This window comes from Panthera onca, chromosome B2 (genome assembly GCF_046562875.1).
Source record: "Panthera onca isolate mPanOnc1 chromosome B2, mPanOnc1 haplotype 2, whole genome shotgun sequence".
In the NCBI taxonomy this organism is placed as follows: Eukaryota; Metazoa; Chordata; class Mammalia; order Carnivora; family Felidae; genus Panthera; species Panthera onca.
Window position 1 is genome coordinate 38,118,349 of NC_138343.1, and position 21,198 is coordinate 38,139,546.

At 42.8% G+C, this 21,198-nt stretch overlaps 1 protein-coding gene across 4 annotated transcripts in view; it reads right to left on the minus strand.

Moving 5' to 3' along the window:
• MOCS1 (molybdenum cofactor synthesis 1) overlaps window positions 1–21,198 on the minus strand; it is a 37,162-nt gene that overhangs the window by 9,915 nt on the left and 6,049 nt on the right. For all 4 annotated transcript variants that reach the window (XM_060615419.3, XM_060615418.3, XM_078446881.2 and 1 more), the window contains exons 2-4: window positions 19,506–19,632; window positions 17,942–18,109; window positions 378–542 (exon numbers count right to left, since the gene is read on the minus strand). In XM_060615419.3, coding sequence (XP_060471402.3) covers window positions 378–542; window positions 17,942–18,109; window positions 19,506–19,632 — 460 coding nt within the window. The remainder of the gene's footprint in view (window positions 1–377; window positions 543–17,941; window positions 18,110–19,505; window positions 19,633–21,198) is intronic.

Below are 21,198 nucleotides of genomic sequence, written 5' to 3' on the forward strand. Positions count from 1 at the left end.
TGACTCTGGCGTCCCAGGGCAGCTGCTTCTACCCTGGGCTGTCCCACATTTTCCCTCGAGCTCATCACAAGGTAACCAACTTGTCCCGGTCTACCAGGGACTATCTTAGTTTTAAAAATGGAAAGGCCTCACACTAGCAACCTTCTTAGTCCTAGGCAAACTGAAGACAGGGCAGGGGGGAGACGGGTCACCACAGATCCTAACACCTGATCCCCCAAATTTCCCAAGGGTGCGGCTACAGAGACAGAGGACATTTGGTAAGGGTGGGGGATGAAGAATAAAGGAGCAACCAGGCCCCTTGCCTGGCACCAGCCACAGTTCCTCAGCTATGTGGGCCCTGGGAAGGTTACCCTCAACTGCAAACCACACCTGCTCACCTTTCCTGCGGACGATGAACTCAAACTTGGCTGGCACCAGGGTATCCAGGCTGATGTTGATGGCACTGAGCCCAGCTTTCTGAAGTTGAGGCAGCAGCCGGGCAAGGTTGATACCATTGGTGGTGATGCCAATGGTCCTCAGCCCTTCCAGCCGGTGGAGCTGAGCTGCAGAGAGAACGGGAGGGGGCATCAGCCCCCTCATTCCTGGTGAGGCTGGGCAAAAGGCTGGAAGAAGAAACTCTGGGTCCAAATAAGATGGATGGAAAAGGGGTTCGCTGCACTCCTCTATTAACTAGGCTTAGCTTAATAAGAAACAAAAATTAAAACCTTTACAAAAATAACCAAAAGATTAAACACTGAGTGTTCACTCTACTAGAGGCTCTGCTGAGGACTTGGCATGCCTTAGCTCATTGAAGCCCCACAACAAGGATGATCCCCATTTAACAGATAATCTCTCTAAGCCTCTCTTTCCTTAAGAAAATTGCTCAGAGTCACACAGCTAGTAAGAGCAGTGGAGATTCAAATCCCTGTGTACTTGACTCAAAGACTACGTGAGTTAACCAACTTACAGGTCCTAATGCTCTCGATAAGAGAAACAAAGAAGTGTTTGGATGATGTGTTAAACTGCCTCTTCCATTCCACCCAAAATCCCTAGAAATAATAGAAGGATGAAAAAGAGTCCACAATAACACTGGAAGGCAAGAAAGAATGCTTTTAATGGTCCAGAGAAGTGGAGAAATACTGAAAGACAGAAAGCAGATGAGATTACATGGATTGAGGAAACCACAGCCCCAAGCATATATAGAAGGTTCTGCACAAAGTAGGAGGGGGATTGGGTACCCCAAGCTCAGCACTCACCTACACAGGGAGCAGGAAGGTCACTGGGCATGTCAAGGAGGTGGCCGGTCTAGGGAACTGTATTTGCATGAGCTGGATAAGCTTTCTCCTTTCATCCCTGTGTGCAGGGGGAAGGCTGCAGCTTTTACCCCAAGGTTAGAGTACTGAGGCTAGCTGAAGGGGGTGGGGGCAACCAGCATAAATAGAAACAGCATTGACAGCCAGGTCAACAGAAGCCTTGAGCACCGGGATGAGTACCGAGCCAAGAGTCAGCACACATTTAAGGAGAATGCTGCAAAAGAAAGATGAATTTCACAAATAGAAGGATGAAAGAGGAAGGAAAAATGACAGAGATAACAGAGAATGATTCTTTAAAAAAAAAATCAAAGTTAGATGAACATAGATGCAAAAAGCCCTCAATAAAATATTACCGAACCACACTCGACAATATATCAAAAGGATTATACATCAATGATCACCTGAAATTCATTCCAGGGATGCAAGGATGGTTCAACATTCACAAAATCTATATGATATAGACCACAAAAACAAAATGAAAGATAAAAATCATATGGCCATCTCAACAGATGCAGGAAAAACATCTGGCAAAATTCAACATCCATTCATGACAAAAACTCTTTTAAAAAAGTGGGTACAGAAGGAACATTCCTTAACATAATAGAAGCCATACAACAAGCCTACAACTCACATCTTAGTCAATGGTGAAAAGCTAAAAGCTTTTCATCTAAGAACAGGAACAAGGCAAGGATATCTGTTCCTGCCACTTTTATTCAACATGGTATTAGAAGTCTTAGCCAGACTTAGTGGGGACGGGGGAGGAGAGAGAGAGAAGGCATCAGATTAGAAGGGAAAAAGTAAAACTGTCACTATTTGCAGATGACATATTTTATATATAGAAAACCACAAAGAATCTACTAAAAAACCATTAGAATAAACAAATTCAGTATAGTTACAAGATACAAAATCAATATATTAGAAATGTGTTGCATTTCTATATAGTAATAACAAATTATCAGAAAGAGAAATAAAGAAAACAATCCCGTTTATAATTGTATCAAAAAGAATAAAATACCTAGGAATTAATTTAACCAAGGAGGTACAAGACCTATACACTGAAAACTCTAAGACAGTAATAAAAGAAATTGAATAAGAGACAAATAAATGGAAAGACAGTGTTCATTAACTGGAAGAACTGATTGTTAAAATGTTCATACCACCCAAAGCAATGTATAGATTCAGTGCAATCTCTATCAAAATTCCAATAGCATTTTTCACAGAAATAGAACAATCCTAAAATATGTATAGAACCACAAAAGGCTCTAAACAGACAAAGCAATCTTGAGAAAAAAAGAGCAAAGTTGAAGGCATCATACTCCCTGATTTCAAACTATCTTACAAAGCTATGGTAATCAAAACACTATGATACTGGATAAAAACAGACACATAGATCAATGGAACTGAATAGAGAGCCCATAAGTAAACCCAAGCACACATGGCCAATTAATTTATGACAAAGGAGCCAAGAATATACGGGCAGTCTTTTCAATAAATGGTATTGGGAAAATTGGACAGCCACATGCAAAAGAATGAAAATGGATCACTATCTTACACCATGCACAAAAATTAACTCAAAATGGGTTAAAGACTTGATCTAAAACTATAAAACACCTAGAAGAAAACAGAGGTGGTAAGCTTCTTGACATAAATACTGGTGATGGTTTTTTAGAGCTGACACCAAAAGCAAAGGCAAAACTAAACAAGTAGGAAAACATCAAACTAAAAAGCTTCTGCACCAAACAAACAAACAAACAAACAAACAAACAAACAAACAAACCTTCTGCACTAAAAGGTAAACCATCAACAAAATAAAAAGGCAACATCCTGAATGGGAGAAGATATCTGTAAATCATATAAAGAACTTATACAACTCGACAGCAAAAACCCAACAATCCAATTAAAAAATGGGCAGATGGGGGCAGCTGGGTGGCTCAGTCACTTAAGTGTCAGACTTCTCCTCAGGTCATGATCTCGTGGTCTGGGAGTTCAAGCCCCACATTGGGCTCCTCGCCGGTGTGGAGCTTGCTTGGGATTCTCTCTCCCTCTGTCTCTACCCCTCCCCCACTCTCTCTCTCTCTCTCTCAAACTTTAAAAAAATTAAATAAAAAATGGGCAGAGGATCTGAACAGATATATTTCCAAAAAAGATATACAAGATGGCCAACAGGTATATCAACATCACTAATTATCAGGGAAATGCAAATCAAAACCACAGTGAGATATCACACCACACCTTTTAGAATGCCTATGATCAAAATGACCAAAAATAACAAGTGTTGGTGAGGATGTAGAGAAAAGAGAACCCTTGTACAATATTGGTGGAGATGTAAATATATGTAGCCACTATGGAAAATGGTACACTTTCCTCATAAAATTAGGACTACCATAGGATTCAACAATTCCACTTCTGGGCATTTATCTGGAAAAAAAAAAAACCCACACCAAAACACTAACTTCAAAAGACAGATGCATCTCCATTGTTCATTGCAACATTATTTACAAAATCCAAGACATGGAAACAACTGAAGTGTCCACCGATGATGAATGGTTAAAAAGTAATGTGGTGTATATATACAATGGAATATTATTTAGCTATAAAAAAGCAAGTCTTACCATCTGTAACAACATGGATAGACCTTGAAGGCATTATGCTACATGGAATAAGTCAAACAGAGAAAGACAAATACCATATGATCTCACTTATGTGTGGAATCTAAAACAACAGAAAACGAAATTTACAGATGAAGAAAACAGACTGATCATTGCCAGAGGTGAGGGATAGGGAGTGAGCAAAATGGGAGATGCTGATCAAAAGGTACACACATCAATTATAAAATAAATAAGTCATGGGGATGGCATGCACAGCATGGTCACTATAGTTAATAATACCATATTGTAGGGGCGCCTGGGTGGTTCAGTTTGTTAAGCCTCCGACTTCGGCTCAGGTCATGATCTCGCGGTTGGTGGGTTCAAGCCCCACATCAGGCTCTGTGCTGACAGCTCAGAGCCTGGAGCCTGCTTCAGATTCTGTGTCTCCCTCTCTGCCCTTACCCCACTCATGCTCTGTCTCTGTCTCTCAGAAATAAACATTAAAAAAATAATAATAATACCATATTGTATATATGAAACTTGCTAAGACAGATCACAAAGGTTCTCATAACAAGGAAAATAATTATAATTATGTGTAGTGATGGATGTTAACCAGATTTATTGTGGTATTCATATTATAATACATATAAATTTTGTAGAATTGTGTTATACACCTGAAACTAACAAGATTATATGTGAATTATATGTAAAAAAAAATATCAGAGTTAGTATCTTCAGGGACATAAATATTACATCCTGAAAACAAGAAAAAGAATTAATTAGAACTCCTGAAAAAAAAAAAAAAGTATAGTTATAGAAAGAAACTAGATGGCAAAATGGAATGGACACCTAGGAAGACTAAAGGAGCAAGACTGAATTGAGTAAAAGAGTTCTCCAAGAATTGTATACAAAATAACAAAGGAATGGGACTTATAAAAAACACAAAACAAAACAAAAAACAAAAAAAAAAACCAACCACCTTCTTACATTTAAATCTAGAGAACCGATACTGTGTAAAAAATGTCTATGTAGTTATCTTTGATCAGGAGGATTATGGGTGATTTTTATATTCACTTATCTAGAGGTAAAATTTCAAACTACCTGAATGCATGAATCTTGGTGAATACTCTGCTCAGCTCTACATGAGTGCAGAAAGCAGAAGTAAATTGCCCAAGTGAAGCTGGATTGAGAAAAAGGTAACAGAAAATCACAAAATTAACACCCAGCTTAGGTAGGGATGTGTGGAAATATACATGCTGATGATGTAAGACTATCATTATATAACTTTTCTGGAGATGAGCTCTGTATCTGGGGAGAAGTATGTGGAACTTTATAAAGCCTGTGACCTGAACTTTCCCTTTTAAGAATTTAACCTATGGAGGGGTGCCTGGGTGCCTCAGTCATACAAGCAGCCAACTCTTGGTTTCAGCGCAGGTCATAATCTCATGGTTTGTGAGACTGAGCCCTGCACTGGGCTCCATGCTGACAGCGCTGAGCCTGCTTGGGATACTCTCTCCCCCTCTCTCTGCCCCTCCTCTGCCCAGGCACACATGCGTGTGCTCTCTTTCTCTCTCTCAAAATAAATAAAACTTAAAAAATAAAAAAAGAATTTAACCTAAGTAAATAATTAAGGACACGAATAATATTTTATCTACAAGAATGTTTATTAGAGAGCAACACATAATAAAGAAAAGAGGGAAATCATTCAGATAGTCAACAACAGAAAACTGGCTAAATTATGCTTTGTCTGGATGGTGGAGTATTATGGAACCAAAAATGACTGTAAAATAATATGATACGGATGTTGGGAAATACACTAAGGTTATATTAAGTCAAGGTTGAAAATAGTAGTCAGAAACTAGATACAAAGAAAAAAACAGGTCACCAAACCAAAATGGTGACACTTGTTGCAAATGGGCAGTAATGATATTCCTTCTGCTTCTTTGAAATAAACATGTATTATTCTCGTAACAAGAAAACAAAAGTTTAATTTTCACACTTTTCAAAACAACAACTTTTATTTTTAATCATGGGCAACCCCACTCACATGAAGGTGGGAGGTTTCTGGCAGGGGGAATTCTCTCTACCACTCAGTCACTTCCAGACCCAACTGGAAGAAGGGACTTGGCACTAGCCCTTGGCCCAGCTGGAGAAAGACACACTTTCCTTATCCCTCTGGCAACAGCTCAGCCAATGAGAAGCCATTATACATAACTCCCTGTTTACTCCAATGGACTCTTCCTTTATAGCAGCCTTCCTGACTTACCCTTTTCTCCATAAAAAGCTTACCTCTCCCTTTTGTTCTCCAGACTGGCCTCCGGTTTGCCACAGCTTGTCTGTCTCAGACTGCAATTCTCTTTTATTCCTGAATAAACCCATTTCTGCTGGTAAAATAATTTGGTCGTTTTTATTTTCAAGGTTAACAAAACAGTTTTACTGTGGGAAAGTAAAACATGGAAATTTAGCAGTAGTTGTTGGCTCCCTCCACCAAATCAACTCTGAAGAAACAAAGAATCCAGAACCTTAAGAAATGAAAATCTCAAGGAACAACACTGGAAGAAGCAGAGTTCTTTTGAACTGGTGTTGGGAGGGAGTTTGTAGCCTGGGGTTGAAGGCGACTGGCAGAGAAGGTGAGCAGTTAAAGGGAAACAAGGTAGTTCAAGCTCAAATCTTGCCCTCATCCACTGATGCCTCAGAACAACCATCGTTTGTCCCCTTACTAAAGAAATCAGTAACCCGAGAGCACTAGCTGGGGAATCCACCAGAGGTGAACTCAGGGAATCCACCATAGCCCTGCCGGAAGAGGGGTTGAAGACAACAGCCTTAGACATTCATTCCTCCATCCACCCCCTCCAAAGCCCCAGAACTGGTGGGTTAAAATCAAAGGTAACTGCCTCCTTTCAAATCTTCTTGTCCCTCATGGTTTGAAGGTGAAGACGTGTAAGGTTGCCATATTACATAATGGTAGGAGGTGCCATTCTCCGCATAATCTAAATGAATACCACCTCCTGGAGTTGTGTGGTATACAACTCATGCATGGCGAGGCTGGGTGTTTGGTGGGAAGGTTATAAACATGAGTGAACAACTGTGATATTATCAGCTCTTGAGCCCCCAGGGCCTATCAAAGACTAAGATCTGGCCTTAAATCCTTTCCTAGTAAGCAGTCCCATACAGAAGAGCTAATATCCTCAGGGGAACAAATTTACCAGCTAAATTAAGGAGACCCTTGAGGAAGACAACTAGAGCTCCCTGCCCGCCCCGCCCCACCAAAAAAACCCAAAAAATAAAAAACCCGGTAAAATATATACCAATAGAAGGAAAATGATTAAAACAGACCAAAGTAAGATAAACATGATAAATACAGTAAAAGAAATAACGAAGGATATTAAAAACATGAAAGAAAAATTTTCATTATAAAAAAGAACAAGGGGTAAGACATAGGTAGTAAGTAAAAGCATAAAACACAAGAAAGAAGACATATAGTAACATGGTTAAGTTAGAAGATACGATTTAGGGCTCTCCCAGGAAAAAGAGGAAGAGAGTAAGAAATCAAAATGTAATTTAAAAACTGTGGAGGCTCTAAGTAGAAGGGGCAACATCCAGATAAGAGGTCTCAGGAAAAAAATTAAACTGGCGAGAAGGAACTATCTGAAGAAATAATGGAGAGAATTTTTCCCAAATTTAAAACAAATGGCTTCATACTGAAAGGGCAATTTCACTGAATGTCAACAGGACAAAGGAGGAAAAGTCTATCCTGGGGATATTACAGTAAAATTTAAGAAAATCAGCAGCAAAGCAAACACTCTAATAACTTCCAGAGAGAAAGAATGTATCATCTACCAACAGCAAGAACCAGACTGATACCAGACTTTTTTTCAACAGCAAACTGGCCATAAGCAGACAATGTAGGGACATTTTTAACAGAATTAAGGAATGGACCTTGAATTTAAAGTTTTATATGCATTCAAATAACATTAAAACTACCATTCTACTACTTTAAAACATAAAAACTACCTGCCAGATTTAATTAGATTCACCATTAGACACACATCAAACAACTTTTAGAACACTCAAAATGAGAAAAAAACTCACGAGGTGCAACAAGAATTATGAAAATACGGGGTGATCAAATACCTTGGTGAAGTTTGTTGTTATCTTAAAAGACAGGGAGTGCTTACAAGAGACACAGAGGGGCAGAGTAGTTCTAGTAACCCAGAAATACAATGCTAGAAAATACTAACAATACAGAGCACCTGGGAGGGTCAAACATCCAACTTCAGCTCAGGTCATGGTCTCTCGATTCGTGGGTTCGAGCCCCGTGTCAGGCTCTGTGCTGACAGCTCGGAGCCTGGAACCTGATTCAGATTCTGTGTCTCCCTCTCTCTCTGTAATCCCCTTATGCTCTGTATCTCTCATTCTCAAAAACAAACAAACAAAAAACTCAATAATGGTGGGGGGAGGGTTGAGAAAATCAAGGGCCTACAAGTATGCTCAAGTTCTTGTCTCCTGTTAGAAGAAGGAGGGATCATTTATTTAAAAAGCCAACAGAGAGGAAAAGGAAAAATAAAAAGTAGGACAAAGGATTACAGAAACAAGTGCAAATATTTCAATAATTAAAATAAAGATACCTAGAATAAACTCAGTAGTTAAGTCAGACTGTCAAATTTGATGAGAAAGAAAAGTTAACAGCTATGTGCTGTTATAACAGACATATCTAAAGTATAAGAACATAAAAAGATTTAAAATAAAAAGGTGCAACCAGATACAATGGTCTTACTAAAGCCAAAAGCAAGCTGTTATAATTTTAGTTAAAATAAAATACATAGAGCTTAAAGACCTCAAGTATCACTACATAGTGATAAGAGATCCAATTTATGAGGAAGACATAACAATTCTGATCACATATGAACCTAATAAAATCACCTCAGCTATATATAAAATAAAATAAAAAAATAGGACCTCTGGGAGAAATTAACAAATCTACCCACTTATTTATTATTGGCAGGCCAAACAGATAGAAAGCCAGCAAATGGAGATAACCAAAGGTTTGAAAAAGAAAATTAACAAGCTGGATCCAATGAACAAATATAAATGTCTCCATCCAATAATTAAATAACCATTCTCTGCAAGCACACATAGAACATTTATAAAAACTGCCAATATACTAGGTCATAAAGCATGCTTCAGTAAATTTTAAAGAATAATTATCATGTAGTTAAGATTCTCTGACCACTATATAATTAAATTATAATAATAAAATATGAATGCAAAATCCTTATATTTAGAAATTAAAAACAGTACATAAATATTTCATAGATAAAAGAACAAAGCAAAATGAAAATTAACAAATACTTATTATAACTAAATTTATGAAAGCAATAAGCTACACCAGGATGGAAGCAGAATAAAATACAGTAAGATTCAACAAATCCAAAAGTCGGTTTCTTGAAGACACAATTGACAAACTTCTGGCAAGATTTATCAAGGAAAAAAGTTGATGATGTAGAAATAAAACACAGTAAGATTTAAAATAAAATAAAACTGCAAATAAAATGGATTAAAAAGAAAATATTACCGACAATTTCAAAGCAATAAATTTAAAATCAGAAATAATGACAAATGTCTTAAAAAAAAAAGAACTATCCAAACTGACTCTAAAAGAAGTCAAGATTTTGAATAGTGCAATAACACAAAGGAACTGAAGATTCAGTTAAAAATCTCTGTGCAAAGAATGTACCAGGCACAATTTTTCAGGTGAGATCTATCAAATTTTCAAAGAAGTTATTACCACAGATTAACACAAACTCGCGCACATGAAAGAATAAGAGGGAACACTATGCTCTACAGTCAAATGTTTGTGCCCTGCCTCACTCAAATTCACATGTTGAATCCTAACGCTCAATATTAGAAGGTGTATCCTTTGGGAAGTGATTAGGTCTTGAGGGTGGAGGGATTTGTGCTCTGATAAAAGAGATCCCTCAGAGCTACTTCTGTTATGTGAAGATACAATGAGAAGTCTGTGACCCAGAAGAGAGACCTCACCTGACCATGCTGGCACCTTGATCTTGGATTTTCAGCCTACACAACTGTGAAATGTTTGTTGTTTATAAGCTACCTAACCGATTGTTAGAGCAGCCTGAATGGACTAATACACTACCCAACTCATTCTTCGAAATTTGGTATCACAATCAGTTAAGGCAGGCACAAGGATGGCAAATTACATGCCCATTTCACTCATGACTATAAATGCAAAAGGTTAAAATATTAATAAACTGAACCTAACAGCAGATAAAAGCATAGTGTACCATGACGATGTTGGGTGTATTACAGGATTAATGTAAGAAAAGCCATATTGTCATTCAGAGTAATAGCATTCAAAAAAAAATCATAAATAATCCTAACATACATAAAAAAGTATGTAACTTAAATTTAACAAAAAACTTTAGTAAGGAAACTTCATTACTTGATAAAGCTACTTGTGAAAAAAATTATAAGAAATATTCTAAATGGAGAAACATCAGGAACATTATCCTATTACTACTACTATTCCAAATTATACTTGAGGTCTTAGATATTGCAATAGAATAAGAAAAGGAAATTAAAGGCAATAGATAAGTTAAAAAAAAAAATTCCCTTAGTTGCAGATGATATGGTTGCTAGCATAGAAAATTCTAAAGAATCTAAACATATTCTCCTAATTCTAATCAGTGCTATATCAAAAACAATTAGAAAATGTAATTAAAAAAATGACACTATCACTAAGGAACCTAGCATACAACAAAATTAATTCTGTTGGTTAAAATAAAAGACTTTAGTGAAAGGACTACTTGCAAAGATATGGGTAGAATTAAGGGCTCCAACAATGAATAACACAGCAACATAGCACTCAGACTAGCACCCCTGGGGAGCCATTACCATGCATAGGGCCAAAGGCAAATGGAGAGAAAATTAAGTTAGGTATCCAACTAAGTCACCATGGAGGAGAGGATGCCCTGGGGGGAGGGGGTGCTTAGTCCTGGAGGGAATTCAGTTGCTGTCAAAAACCCAGTGCAGAAACCCAACAGGCAAGAGACCCTGGGTGACCCTGAGGGTCAGCCACCTAGAGCACAGAGAAGAGAAAAGAAAGGAGATGGCTGCGGGAAGATGGGAATATGAATAAAAGTGATGTCAATTCTCCCCAATTTGATATATAGATTTAATGAGATTAAAATCCCAACAGGTACACAAACAAGGAGCCCTATGAAAAGAAAATTATAAAAATAATTCCATTTATAATATCAAAAAGGATAAAAAAAAAAACCCAAAACTTAGGAATTAACCAAGGAGGGAAAGACTTGTACAATGACAACTATAAAACATTGCTGAAAGAAATGAAAGATAAATGGAAACACATCATGGATTGGGAGATATAATACTGTTAACATGACAATACTACCCAAAGAAATCTATACATGCAATGCACTCTCTATCAAAATCCAATGACGTGTTTTGTAGAAATAGAAAACCCCACCCTAAAATTCACATGGAATCTCAGGGAATCCCAAATAGCCAAACAATTTTGAAAAAGAGGAACAAATGGAGGATTCACACTTGTTTGAATTCACACCTGGTTTCAAAACCTATTATTATGAAGCTACAGTAATCAAAACAGGGTGGTATTGGCATAGACATATACACCAATGGAAGAGTCCAGAAATAAACCCCTGCGTATATGGCCAAATGATTTTAAGGGTGCCTAGACCGTTTAATAGGGGAGAGGCAGTCTTTTCAGCAAATGGTGCTAAGAAAATTGGATATTTATACGCAAAAGAATGAAGTTGGACACTTACCAAATACCATGCACAAAAATTAACTTGAAATGGCTTAAGGACCTAAATATAAGCCCTAAAACAATAAAACTTTTAGAAAAAATCATAGCATAAAAGATTTGTGACATTGGATTTGGCACTGGTTTCTTGGATAGGACACCAAAGGCATGGGCAACAAAAGAAAAATAGACAAACTGGACGTCGGGAACATTTAAAAATTTTGTGCATCAAAAGACACTATCTACAGAGTAAAAAGGCAAGCCACATAATGTGAGAAAATGTTTCTAAATCGTGTATCTGATAAAGGGTTAATATCCAGAATATTAGAGGATTCCTATAGTTTAGCAACAATAAAACAACCCAATTCAAAAATGGGTAAAGGATTTGAGTAGACATTTCTTCAAAGCAGATATATGAATGGCCAACAAGCACCCGAAAAGATGCTCAGTATCACTAATCCTCAGGGAAATGCAAATCGAAATCACAATGATATAACCTCACACACATTAGGATGGCTACTATCAAAAAAGCAAAAACAAAAAGCCAGAAACAAGTGTTGGAGGGGATATGGAGAAAGTAGAACCCTGTACACCACTGGTGGGAATGTGAAATGGTATCGCTTCTGTGGAAAACAGTATGGGGATTCCCCCCAAAATTAAAAATATAATTACCAGGATGCCTGGGTGGCTCAGTTGGTTGAGTTTCTGACTCTTGATTTCAGTTCAGATCACGATCTCGCGATTCATGGAATCAAGCCCCATGTGAGGCTCTGCGCTGACAGGGCAGAGCCTGCTTGGGATTCTCTCTCCTGCTGTCTTTGCCCCTCCCTCTGCACACACTCACGCTCTCTCTCTTAAAATAAATAAATACAAACATTAAAAAATATAGAATTACCATATGACCCAGCAATTCCACTTCCACTATCTTATTAAAAGCAGAGTTTCAAAGAGATATTTCTACACCCACGTTCATAGCAGCATTACGGTGGAAACAAACCAAGTTGACCAATGAATGGATTACCAAAACATAGTATATAACATATGTGAAATATTATTCAACTTTAAAAAGAAATTCTGCAGGGTGCCTGGGTAGCTCAGTCAATTGAACATCCGACTCTTGGTTTTGGCTCAGGTCATGATCTCAGGGTTGTGGGATCGAGCCCCACATCGGGCTCCGTGTTGAGCATGGAGCCTGCTTAAGATTCTCTCTCCCCCCGCCATCTCTCCCCCTCTGCCCCTCTCCCAACTCCCTCATTCTCTAAAATAAAAAGAAATTCTGCAAGATGCTATAACACGGATGAACCTTGAGGGGCGTTATGCTAAATGAAATAAGTCAGACACACAAAAAGACAAATACGGCATGATCCCACTTAAATGAAGTTCTTAGGGTAGCCCGGATCATAAAGACAAAGTATAATGGTGGTTGCCAAGGGCGGAGAGGAGTGGAGAAGGGAGAGTTATTGTTTAATGGATACCAAGTTTCAGACTTACAAGATGAAAAGAGTTCTGGAGATGAATGCTGGGGATGGTGCAGAACAGTGTGAATGTACTTAATGCCATTGAACTGTCCACTTAAAAATGGTTATGATAGTACATTTTATGTTATGTGTATTTTCACACAAAAAAAAAGGAAAAAAAAAATCCCAACAGAATTCTCCATGGAATTATTTGCTAAGCTGATTCTAAAATTTCCACGGACAGAAGCATAGCTGAAGCACTGCTGCAGAAAAAAAAAAAAAAAAAAAAGAACAGAACTTTCTCTACCAGATAATGGATGTATTAAGAAGCTACAGTGATTAAGACTGTATGATATTGGCATAAAGGCAGAGATCCTAACCAACAGAACAGCACCCAAAACACACCAGGACGCACATGCTAGATTTATAGAGAAAGCAGAGGCTTCAACAAAAAAGAACTAGAGAGAATGGTTATCACATGGAAAAAAAATGAAATTGGTTTCCCAAAAATCAACCACAGATGAACTTAGGACTTAAATGCAAAAGACAAAACTTCAACTGTTTTAGTGGAAACAAAGGTGTAATTTTTCTGACCTCGGTCAAGGTGTTTTATTAAAAAGACCTAGGGGCGCCTGGGTGGCTCAGTCGGTTAAGTGTCCGACTTCAGCTCAGGTCACGATCTCGTGGTCCGCAAGTTCGAGCCCCACGTCGGGCTCTGGGCTGATGGCTCGGAGCCTGGAGCCTGCTTCCGATTCTGTGCCTCCCTCTCTCTCTGCCCCTGCCCCGTTCATGCTCTGTCTCTCTCTGTCTCAAAAATAAATAAACGTTAAAAAAAAAAAAATTAAAAAAAAAAAAAAAAAAAAAGACCTAAAAAAAGCGCTAACCATAAAGGACAAAACTGATCCATTTAGGAACCCCGATTGATCAACAGAATTGTCACACAAAAAATGTTGCTTATTTTTTCAAGCTGGAAGAAGACATTTGCAACATATGTAATGAACTTTTACCAAACCAATATGAAAAGAACAAACAACCAAACAGAAATATGGGCAGAAGACAAGATGTGGTATTACACAAAAGATATTTTTGGCTGATAAACATATGAAGAGATGCCTGACCTCATTCTTAAACAGGGAAATACAAACGGAGACCAAATAAAATACCATTTCATCCTCATTCAACTGGCAAAAATCCAGAATAGGCACACTGAGTGCCGAGCAGGATGTGGTTCAAAAGGCTCTCTTAGGTCGAGAGGAAACTGGCATATAATTACTTTGAAAGGTAAGAACAAATTGCTTTCCAAAGTTAACCATTTACCCATTCTACAAGGCTGCAATCCCACTCCTACAGGAAATGCATACCGGGACGCGTGAACGAGAATAAAAATATTTTAAGTAGCACTGTTTAGAACACCAAAACCCTGGAGACAGCCCAAATGCTTACTAACCGGATAAAGTGTGCTATATTCACACAATGGAACAGCAGAGAATAGGAACAAACGGCAACTCAGGATGATGTGTATGAAGTGTGGTTTGCACTGAAACAGTGTGACCTGAAAGACATGATCTGCAGGATCCTTATAAAGTCCAAAAACACTGTATCTCATTTAGGTGGGATGCCTGGTGGCTCAGCTGGATGAGCGTCTGACTCTTGCTTTGGGCTCAGGTCATGATCTTGAGGTTCGTGATTAAGCCCTGTGTCAGGCTGCGCGGAGCCTGCTTGAGATTCTTCCTCTCTCTCCGCCCCTCCCCTGCTCATGCACGCATTCTCTCTCTCTGTCCTAAATAACTAAACAAACTGAAAACAAAATGAGATAGGGAATGATAGATACAAAAATTCCAAACCTTCACTTTGACATGGTAGCTGCTGGCCACGTGTGGCTATTTCAACTACTTAAAGTGTAATAAAGTTACCAATTCAGGTTCTGAGTCACAAGAGCTTCACACCAAGGGCCCAAGGCTCCGTGTGAGTACTAGCTACCGCATCTCACAACTCTGATCGATATATACCACTTGCACCGTCTGGAGAAGTTCTGTTGGGCAGTACTGCTCACAACAGCTCAGCTGTGAAGAAAGCATGCGGAACTCGTTCCCACACAAGCTGGGTGGGAGAAGTACCCGGCAGTCCAGGGCTGGCACCGGGAGATCACGGCAATCGCAAATGGGGAGCTGGAGTGGGCTGGGCGGTCTCCCCATGGGGAGTTCTGCAGCACCAGGCCCAGGGCAGGGGTCCGAAGTGGTCAGGACAGCAGCAGGCTCTGACAAACCCGCGACCACTTTCACTCTGCGCCCCTTGATATTCTCGCCCGGTAGCATGGGGACAAGTGTTAGTGAGCAACCCTGCTCTGATTGCTATTCCCTCCCCTCCCGCAGCCCTGCTTCCCCACCAGCACCCAGTGCTCTGAGGAAGTACCTCTGGGGAAGACCGAAGGAGCTTGGCTGAGAGGTGTCAAAGTGTTACCAAGTGCAGCACCAGAGCAATCCGAGGCCTTGCAGCTGCCATATTTTGGAGCACTGTGGGGGGTAAGGAGAGAGCTGTCTTTCCCTGGCCACCCATACCCTTGGGGGTGGGAGGTAAATCCTCCTCAGCAGGGCACTGCAGCCAGGGCCTTGTCCTACCTAGCGTCCATGTGCTGATCAACTCTTACCCACCCCATGCAGGACCAATAACCACGGGCCATTACAGCAGGAAAGACCCCTGAAGTGGTCAGTGCACAGATAAGGACACTGAGGCCCAGGGTGGGGAAGGAATCTGCATGAGTTCACAAGGCTGGGCAGTGGCAGAGTGGGAGCAGGGCTTTCAACTTTCCTGGCTTCCATTCTTCCCTCCACGCAGGTCAGCGGCTTCCATGGAAGGACCTGTGTCCCCATGTCTGTACTCAGTCATCCCTCTCCAACCCGCAGGGATCCCCACCCCCTCTGCTCTCCCACAGGCCCTGGCACGGAACACAGGGGTTTAAGATGGAACCCGTGCCAGAGGGCAGATGATGTGGCCCGAATGAGGGGGCTGGGCCTGGCAGTCAGCTGGGTTCAGCAGGTTCAGTCCTTTCCTGGAACCCAGTCTGTTTTCAGCTCTGAGGAGCCACCTGGAACAGGGGGTCAGCTCCCCTGGGCCAGCTCATCCAGCAGAGGAATGATGGCAGGATCCCAGGTCACGTGACCAGTACAGGCTGAAGTCAACTGGCCATGGGGAAGGAGGGAAGAAAAGGCTGACAGGGGCACCTCCTTTGGGCTTCCACAACTCCTGGGCTCCCCTTGCTCTGTCCTTCTCGGAAAGTTGGCCCCAGTGGCTGTTTCCACCAACAGGTTGTGGGTCCTCAGTGGCAGGGCCTGCAGTTCATTCACCTTTGTGCCCCCAGCACAGTATCGGGAACATAAGGCTCCAGAGAACAGTCACTGAACCAGTGAATAAGGCAGAGAACGGAGGCCTGGGAGACCCGATCCAGAGCAGCAAGAGTGGGGGTGCGGCAATCAAGAACACAGAACCTTATTTTCCTCTGATTTGGTCATCTAGAAGCACATAAGCAAAGATCTCTCTCTGCCTGATGCCGGGGCTTAGAAGTAGCACATGGCAAGAGGGCCTCCAGTGTGACCCCTTTCAGAGTACTTGCCACGTGCTGGGCATTTCCTGCTGGCTTCCTCCTCAGGTCAACCTCATCCCCGCCTGGAGGCTTCGAATGGATTTTACAAGCTGCCCAAAGCTATGCTGCTAGTAAGAGGCACAGCCAACGCAGGTATGTCCTACTTCAGAGATCATACTCCAAACCAATAAGCACCGGCCAGCACCAGCTACATGTCAGGCACGTTCCCAGGTGCTAGGCATAAAACCTGCCTCAGTTCCCTGAGAGCTCTCATGTCGGTTAAAGGGAGGGCGAGCCAATACAAAGGAGACATAAACAGACAACCAAGTAACATAACACTGGATGAGACAAATGCTGAGAAGGAAAAATAAGGTAGGATGAGGGGATCGAGTAGGTGTTGCCACACTTTTTCTGCAAAAGGCCTGACAGTAAATATTTCTGGCTTTGCTGGCCACCTGGTCTTCTGTAGCACCTATTCAGCTCTGCAAAAGCAGCCCTGGGAGATATGTAAATGAGCAGCTATGTTCCAATAAAACTTTATTAACAAACAGTGAATTTATGATTTCATGTAATTTCCATGTGTCACAAAACGCTATTCTGCTTTTGACTTTTTTTCAAGCACTCAAATATAAAACCCCCCTCTCAGCCTGCAGGCCATACATAAACAGGCGGTAGCCCAGATTAGGCCTGTGGGCTCTAGCTTACTGACTTCTGGGACAGAGGGTAGCTGGGGTGTGTATGTGGGGACATACTTTAGAGACAGTGGTCAAGGAGTCCTCTCCAAGGAGATCCTATGTGAGCAGAGACCTGAATGAGGCAAGCAGTGAACGCTGTGCTCCCAAAAAAGAGCAAGGACAAAGGCCCAGTGGTGGGAATAGAGGCCGAGGGGTGAGCAAGAAGTCTCAGAGGTCAGCCAGAGCCAGACCACATGGGCCTCAGGGCCCTGGTGAGGACTTCAGTCTAAATGTGACAGCAAGTCACTGGGTTCTGGCACTTACCCACTTGGTAACACTGAGCAAATACTGGACTTCTGTGCCTGGACTTCTGTGCCTCATTTTCTAAGAAAATAGGAATCATAAAGGTAGCCATCTCAGAAGGTGGTAGGGCTAAGTGAGCATTATGCTTTGAACGGATGTCAGCTGCCGATTATGAATACTGAAGTCCAGCAAGATGAGGCAAGCGTTGCAAGAAGTGGTCACAGCTTTGGAAAAACTCACCCACAATGTCCACCACATCCGGCCGAATGAGCGGCTCTCCCCCAGTAAGCCGGATCTTGTCTACGCCTTCTTTCACAAAGAGCCGGGCAAGAGTCAGGATCTCCTCTGTGGTCAGCAGGTCAGCCTTGGGGGTCAGTGGGACGCCCTCCTCAGGCATGCAGTACTGACCTGAGGGGAACGGAGGGGACGTGGAGGTAGGATGTGACCACAGAGGTTGGGCCCACGGTGCCTCCAGACCCCCACTCCATGACCAGGCCAGAAGTCACTCCTGGATGGTGAGGAGCAACCTTGCCAAATATGAGCTAGTACAGACCCTACAGACTCTCTCTGGGCCTCATGTTTCTTATCTGTAACATGTCAACACCCCCTCTTCCCTCAGAGGAGAAGCTGAGGGTATGGATTAAAGAGGATGAAGCAGGAAGAGAGCAGAGCCCGGCCTGAAGTGGGGGACGACAAGATGATGATTCTCGCAGTGCGTGAGGTGGCTGAGCAGGGTCTGCCTGGAAGGCCAGGGCCCTGGGCCCATTCCTTCTGGTGCTGTTCACCCTCTTTCATTTCATCTGGTTGGTCAGTTACCCCTTCATGTTTGGGTCACGAGGTGAAACAGGCTGGGAGGTACTCTCTGACCTGTTAGAAGTCACTCTCCTCTACAGTGACAGGCATTTGCATATCCAGCTTATCTATTTCAGGTTATCAGCCCCATTACACAGGTTGGAAAACTGAGGTACTACTTGTTCAGGGTGAGGTAGCAGGGGCAGGTAAGGGTGAATCATCCCCTACCATCAGCTCCTGTGGGAGTTTTGTCAAGGATTGGGTCAAGAGCTGTCACAGAATCATTTAGTCAAATCAGTGAAGGGTCCAGAATTGGTCTTTTAAGATAGAACAGGTAAAGAATATCAGAACATCAGGACTGCATGCAGTGAGTATTGTTTGGTTAAACGTTTACTATACATGTATACACATGTATTTATTGGGCCATGACATAAAAACATTGTTATTGGGAGCTACCATGGAAAGCAGGAGGGGGGAGAGAGGGAGGGAAGGACAAACTTTGGAAGTCCCCCCAGCATTGGCCACACCCCCAGAGCACTCCGCAAACAATTATGAAATGAATACTCTGTGTATCCGCCTGGCCCCAGACAACTTCTGTCATGGGACTGGGGTGTCTCTAGAGCTGGCAGTGCTGGCCATGGGCACTGCTGTGTACCTCACGTGTTTATGGTGTCCAGGAGCCCCACGCCTGCCCCTGGCCACATCCTGAACTTCAGGAACCATGTGAAACAGGAGGGAAGGGGAAAGAGTCCTGAAGAGTGAGATTTAGGTCCAATCTCAATTATAATTCTGTTCTCAAGTCCAGTCCCAAATAGAAGCCAGCTCCCAGGATCATAAAACTCAACCTTGACCCGACCCCCATCTTGTCCCGCAACCCCACCTGGCAAGCAGGGAAGGAGGGTGGGCGGAGAGGCTAGTAAGAGGAATGGGGAGGGTTGAGGAGGATTCTTGGGCCTGGGGAGAGTCCAGAAGCTGCCTCAGCAGGGGACAGGAGCCCAGGAAGATGACTCACATCTGAGGTTGCACTTCTCGGTGAGGGAGATTCGCAGGTAGCTGTGTTGCCGGCCGAAACTGTCAGTGAGGAAGGCGGAGAAGGGGGCCGCATGCTCTCTCAGGAACTGTCTCCGTCTGGACAGCTCCTGCAATGCCCGACCAGAGGAAATGTGGGCCTCTGACCTGGCTAGGGGAGAGGGGAGAGGAGAGCCCGCCTGGGGACAGAAGCCCCCCTCCCATCAGCCATTCCCTCCCCCACCCTCATCTCTGACATCTTGTGTGGGTTCTGCAGTCCTGGGGGCGTGGGGTTTCTCCTCACTCACAGATTGGGAAACAGGCCTGCAGGGAAGGACCTGTCCCCCAGGCTCCAACTCAGCCCTAGGGCACGGGAACTCTATAGGGACAAAGCTGCCCTGCCCCCTTTCTCTCCCCATCACCACCTTACAGCCCATGCCCTCCTTCAAAGGAGGCCTGTCCAGGAACAAACATCCCCAGTATTTCCTGGACAAGCCAGTGGGAGAGAATGAATCACTCAGTATCCGGCAACTATGCCAACTGGCAAGCATGTCCAGAACGGAGGAGAAGAGGTGGGGAACCAGGAGGGATGGTGGCCTGGGCTGCTGCCACTGCACCGCCTGGGACATGGGGAGCCACTTCTCCAACCCAGACCTCCTATTCCTTACCTCTGCAATGGGAGACAGAAGGAGCTCAAAGCAAACTCATTAACTCTGAGGGGTGGGTGTCACACGAGTTGCTTCTCCATAACCACTCCCCTGTCGGCTGGGCTCCCTGGGGCCTTGCCACTGCCCAGGAGGGCCCAACAGGCCAAGCTACCGGGAGCAGCTGAGGACTACAGACAGCTGGAGAGGGGAGGTCTCCCCTCATGCAGAAGGCTTTTGGGGCAAAGACAGCACAACCAAGGAGGCCTGCAGAAGCAATGAGGCCACCAGCCTCTAGGAAGGCACAATGGAGGGGCTGGGATGATCACCCACTAACCCCCTGCAGAGATTACTCCAGTCTTCATCCTCTACCCCACCCACTGCTGGGAGGAACCACTATGCACCCACTGGCTCGGAACTAAGAGGGAGGAGATTGCTAGATGCTCCCTGCAAGGCCCAAATCCTCCTGGAGAGAGAAAGGAGGCAGCCAACCTCACTCTTTTCCCAAGCCTGATTTGGTCTTATCTCCTGCGTTGAAAGCACAACCTTAGGTCATGACAGATGCTGATGAGATAGCTGCTCCATAGAAGGAACATTTACAAATGATCTCAAAGTGTCCAAAGAACTCTCTCTGCTCAATTCCCACACCTACCCCCACAAGGGATTACTACAACTGAAGCTGGGATGGAGTTCAAGAACAGCATTGGCAGGCCCAGGATTCAAATCCAGGTCGTTTGAGTCTAAGTTCTCAATTCTTCCCTCTGAGTGCAAAGGGCGAATCTGGGAAGGCACACAGGACGGTGCACAGGGTGGGGAAAAGTCCTTTCTTTAGAATCTTTACAACAAGGAAATCGTGACCCTGGTGGTCGTTCATGAGGTCTATGGACAGGGATCTGCACTGGGGAGCAAGCACCCCTGGTTTCTGGGCCAGGCGTGACCTGACACCCTGAGAAAGCTCCCTAACTTCTCCAAGCCTGTTTTTCCAGTTGTAAAATAAGAACACAGCTATGTGCTCAGGTAAGCGAAGGGAGGGGGGGTCAGGTAGCTGACAGA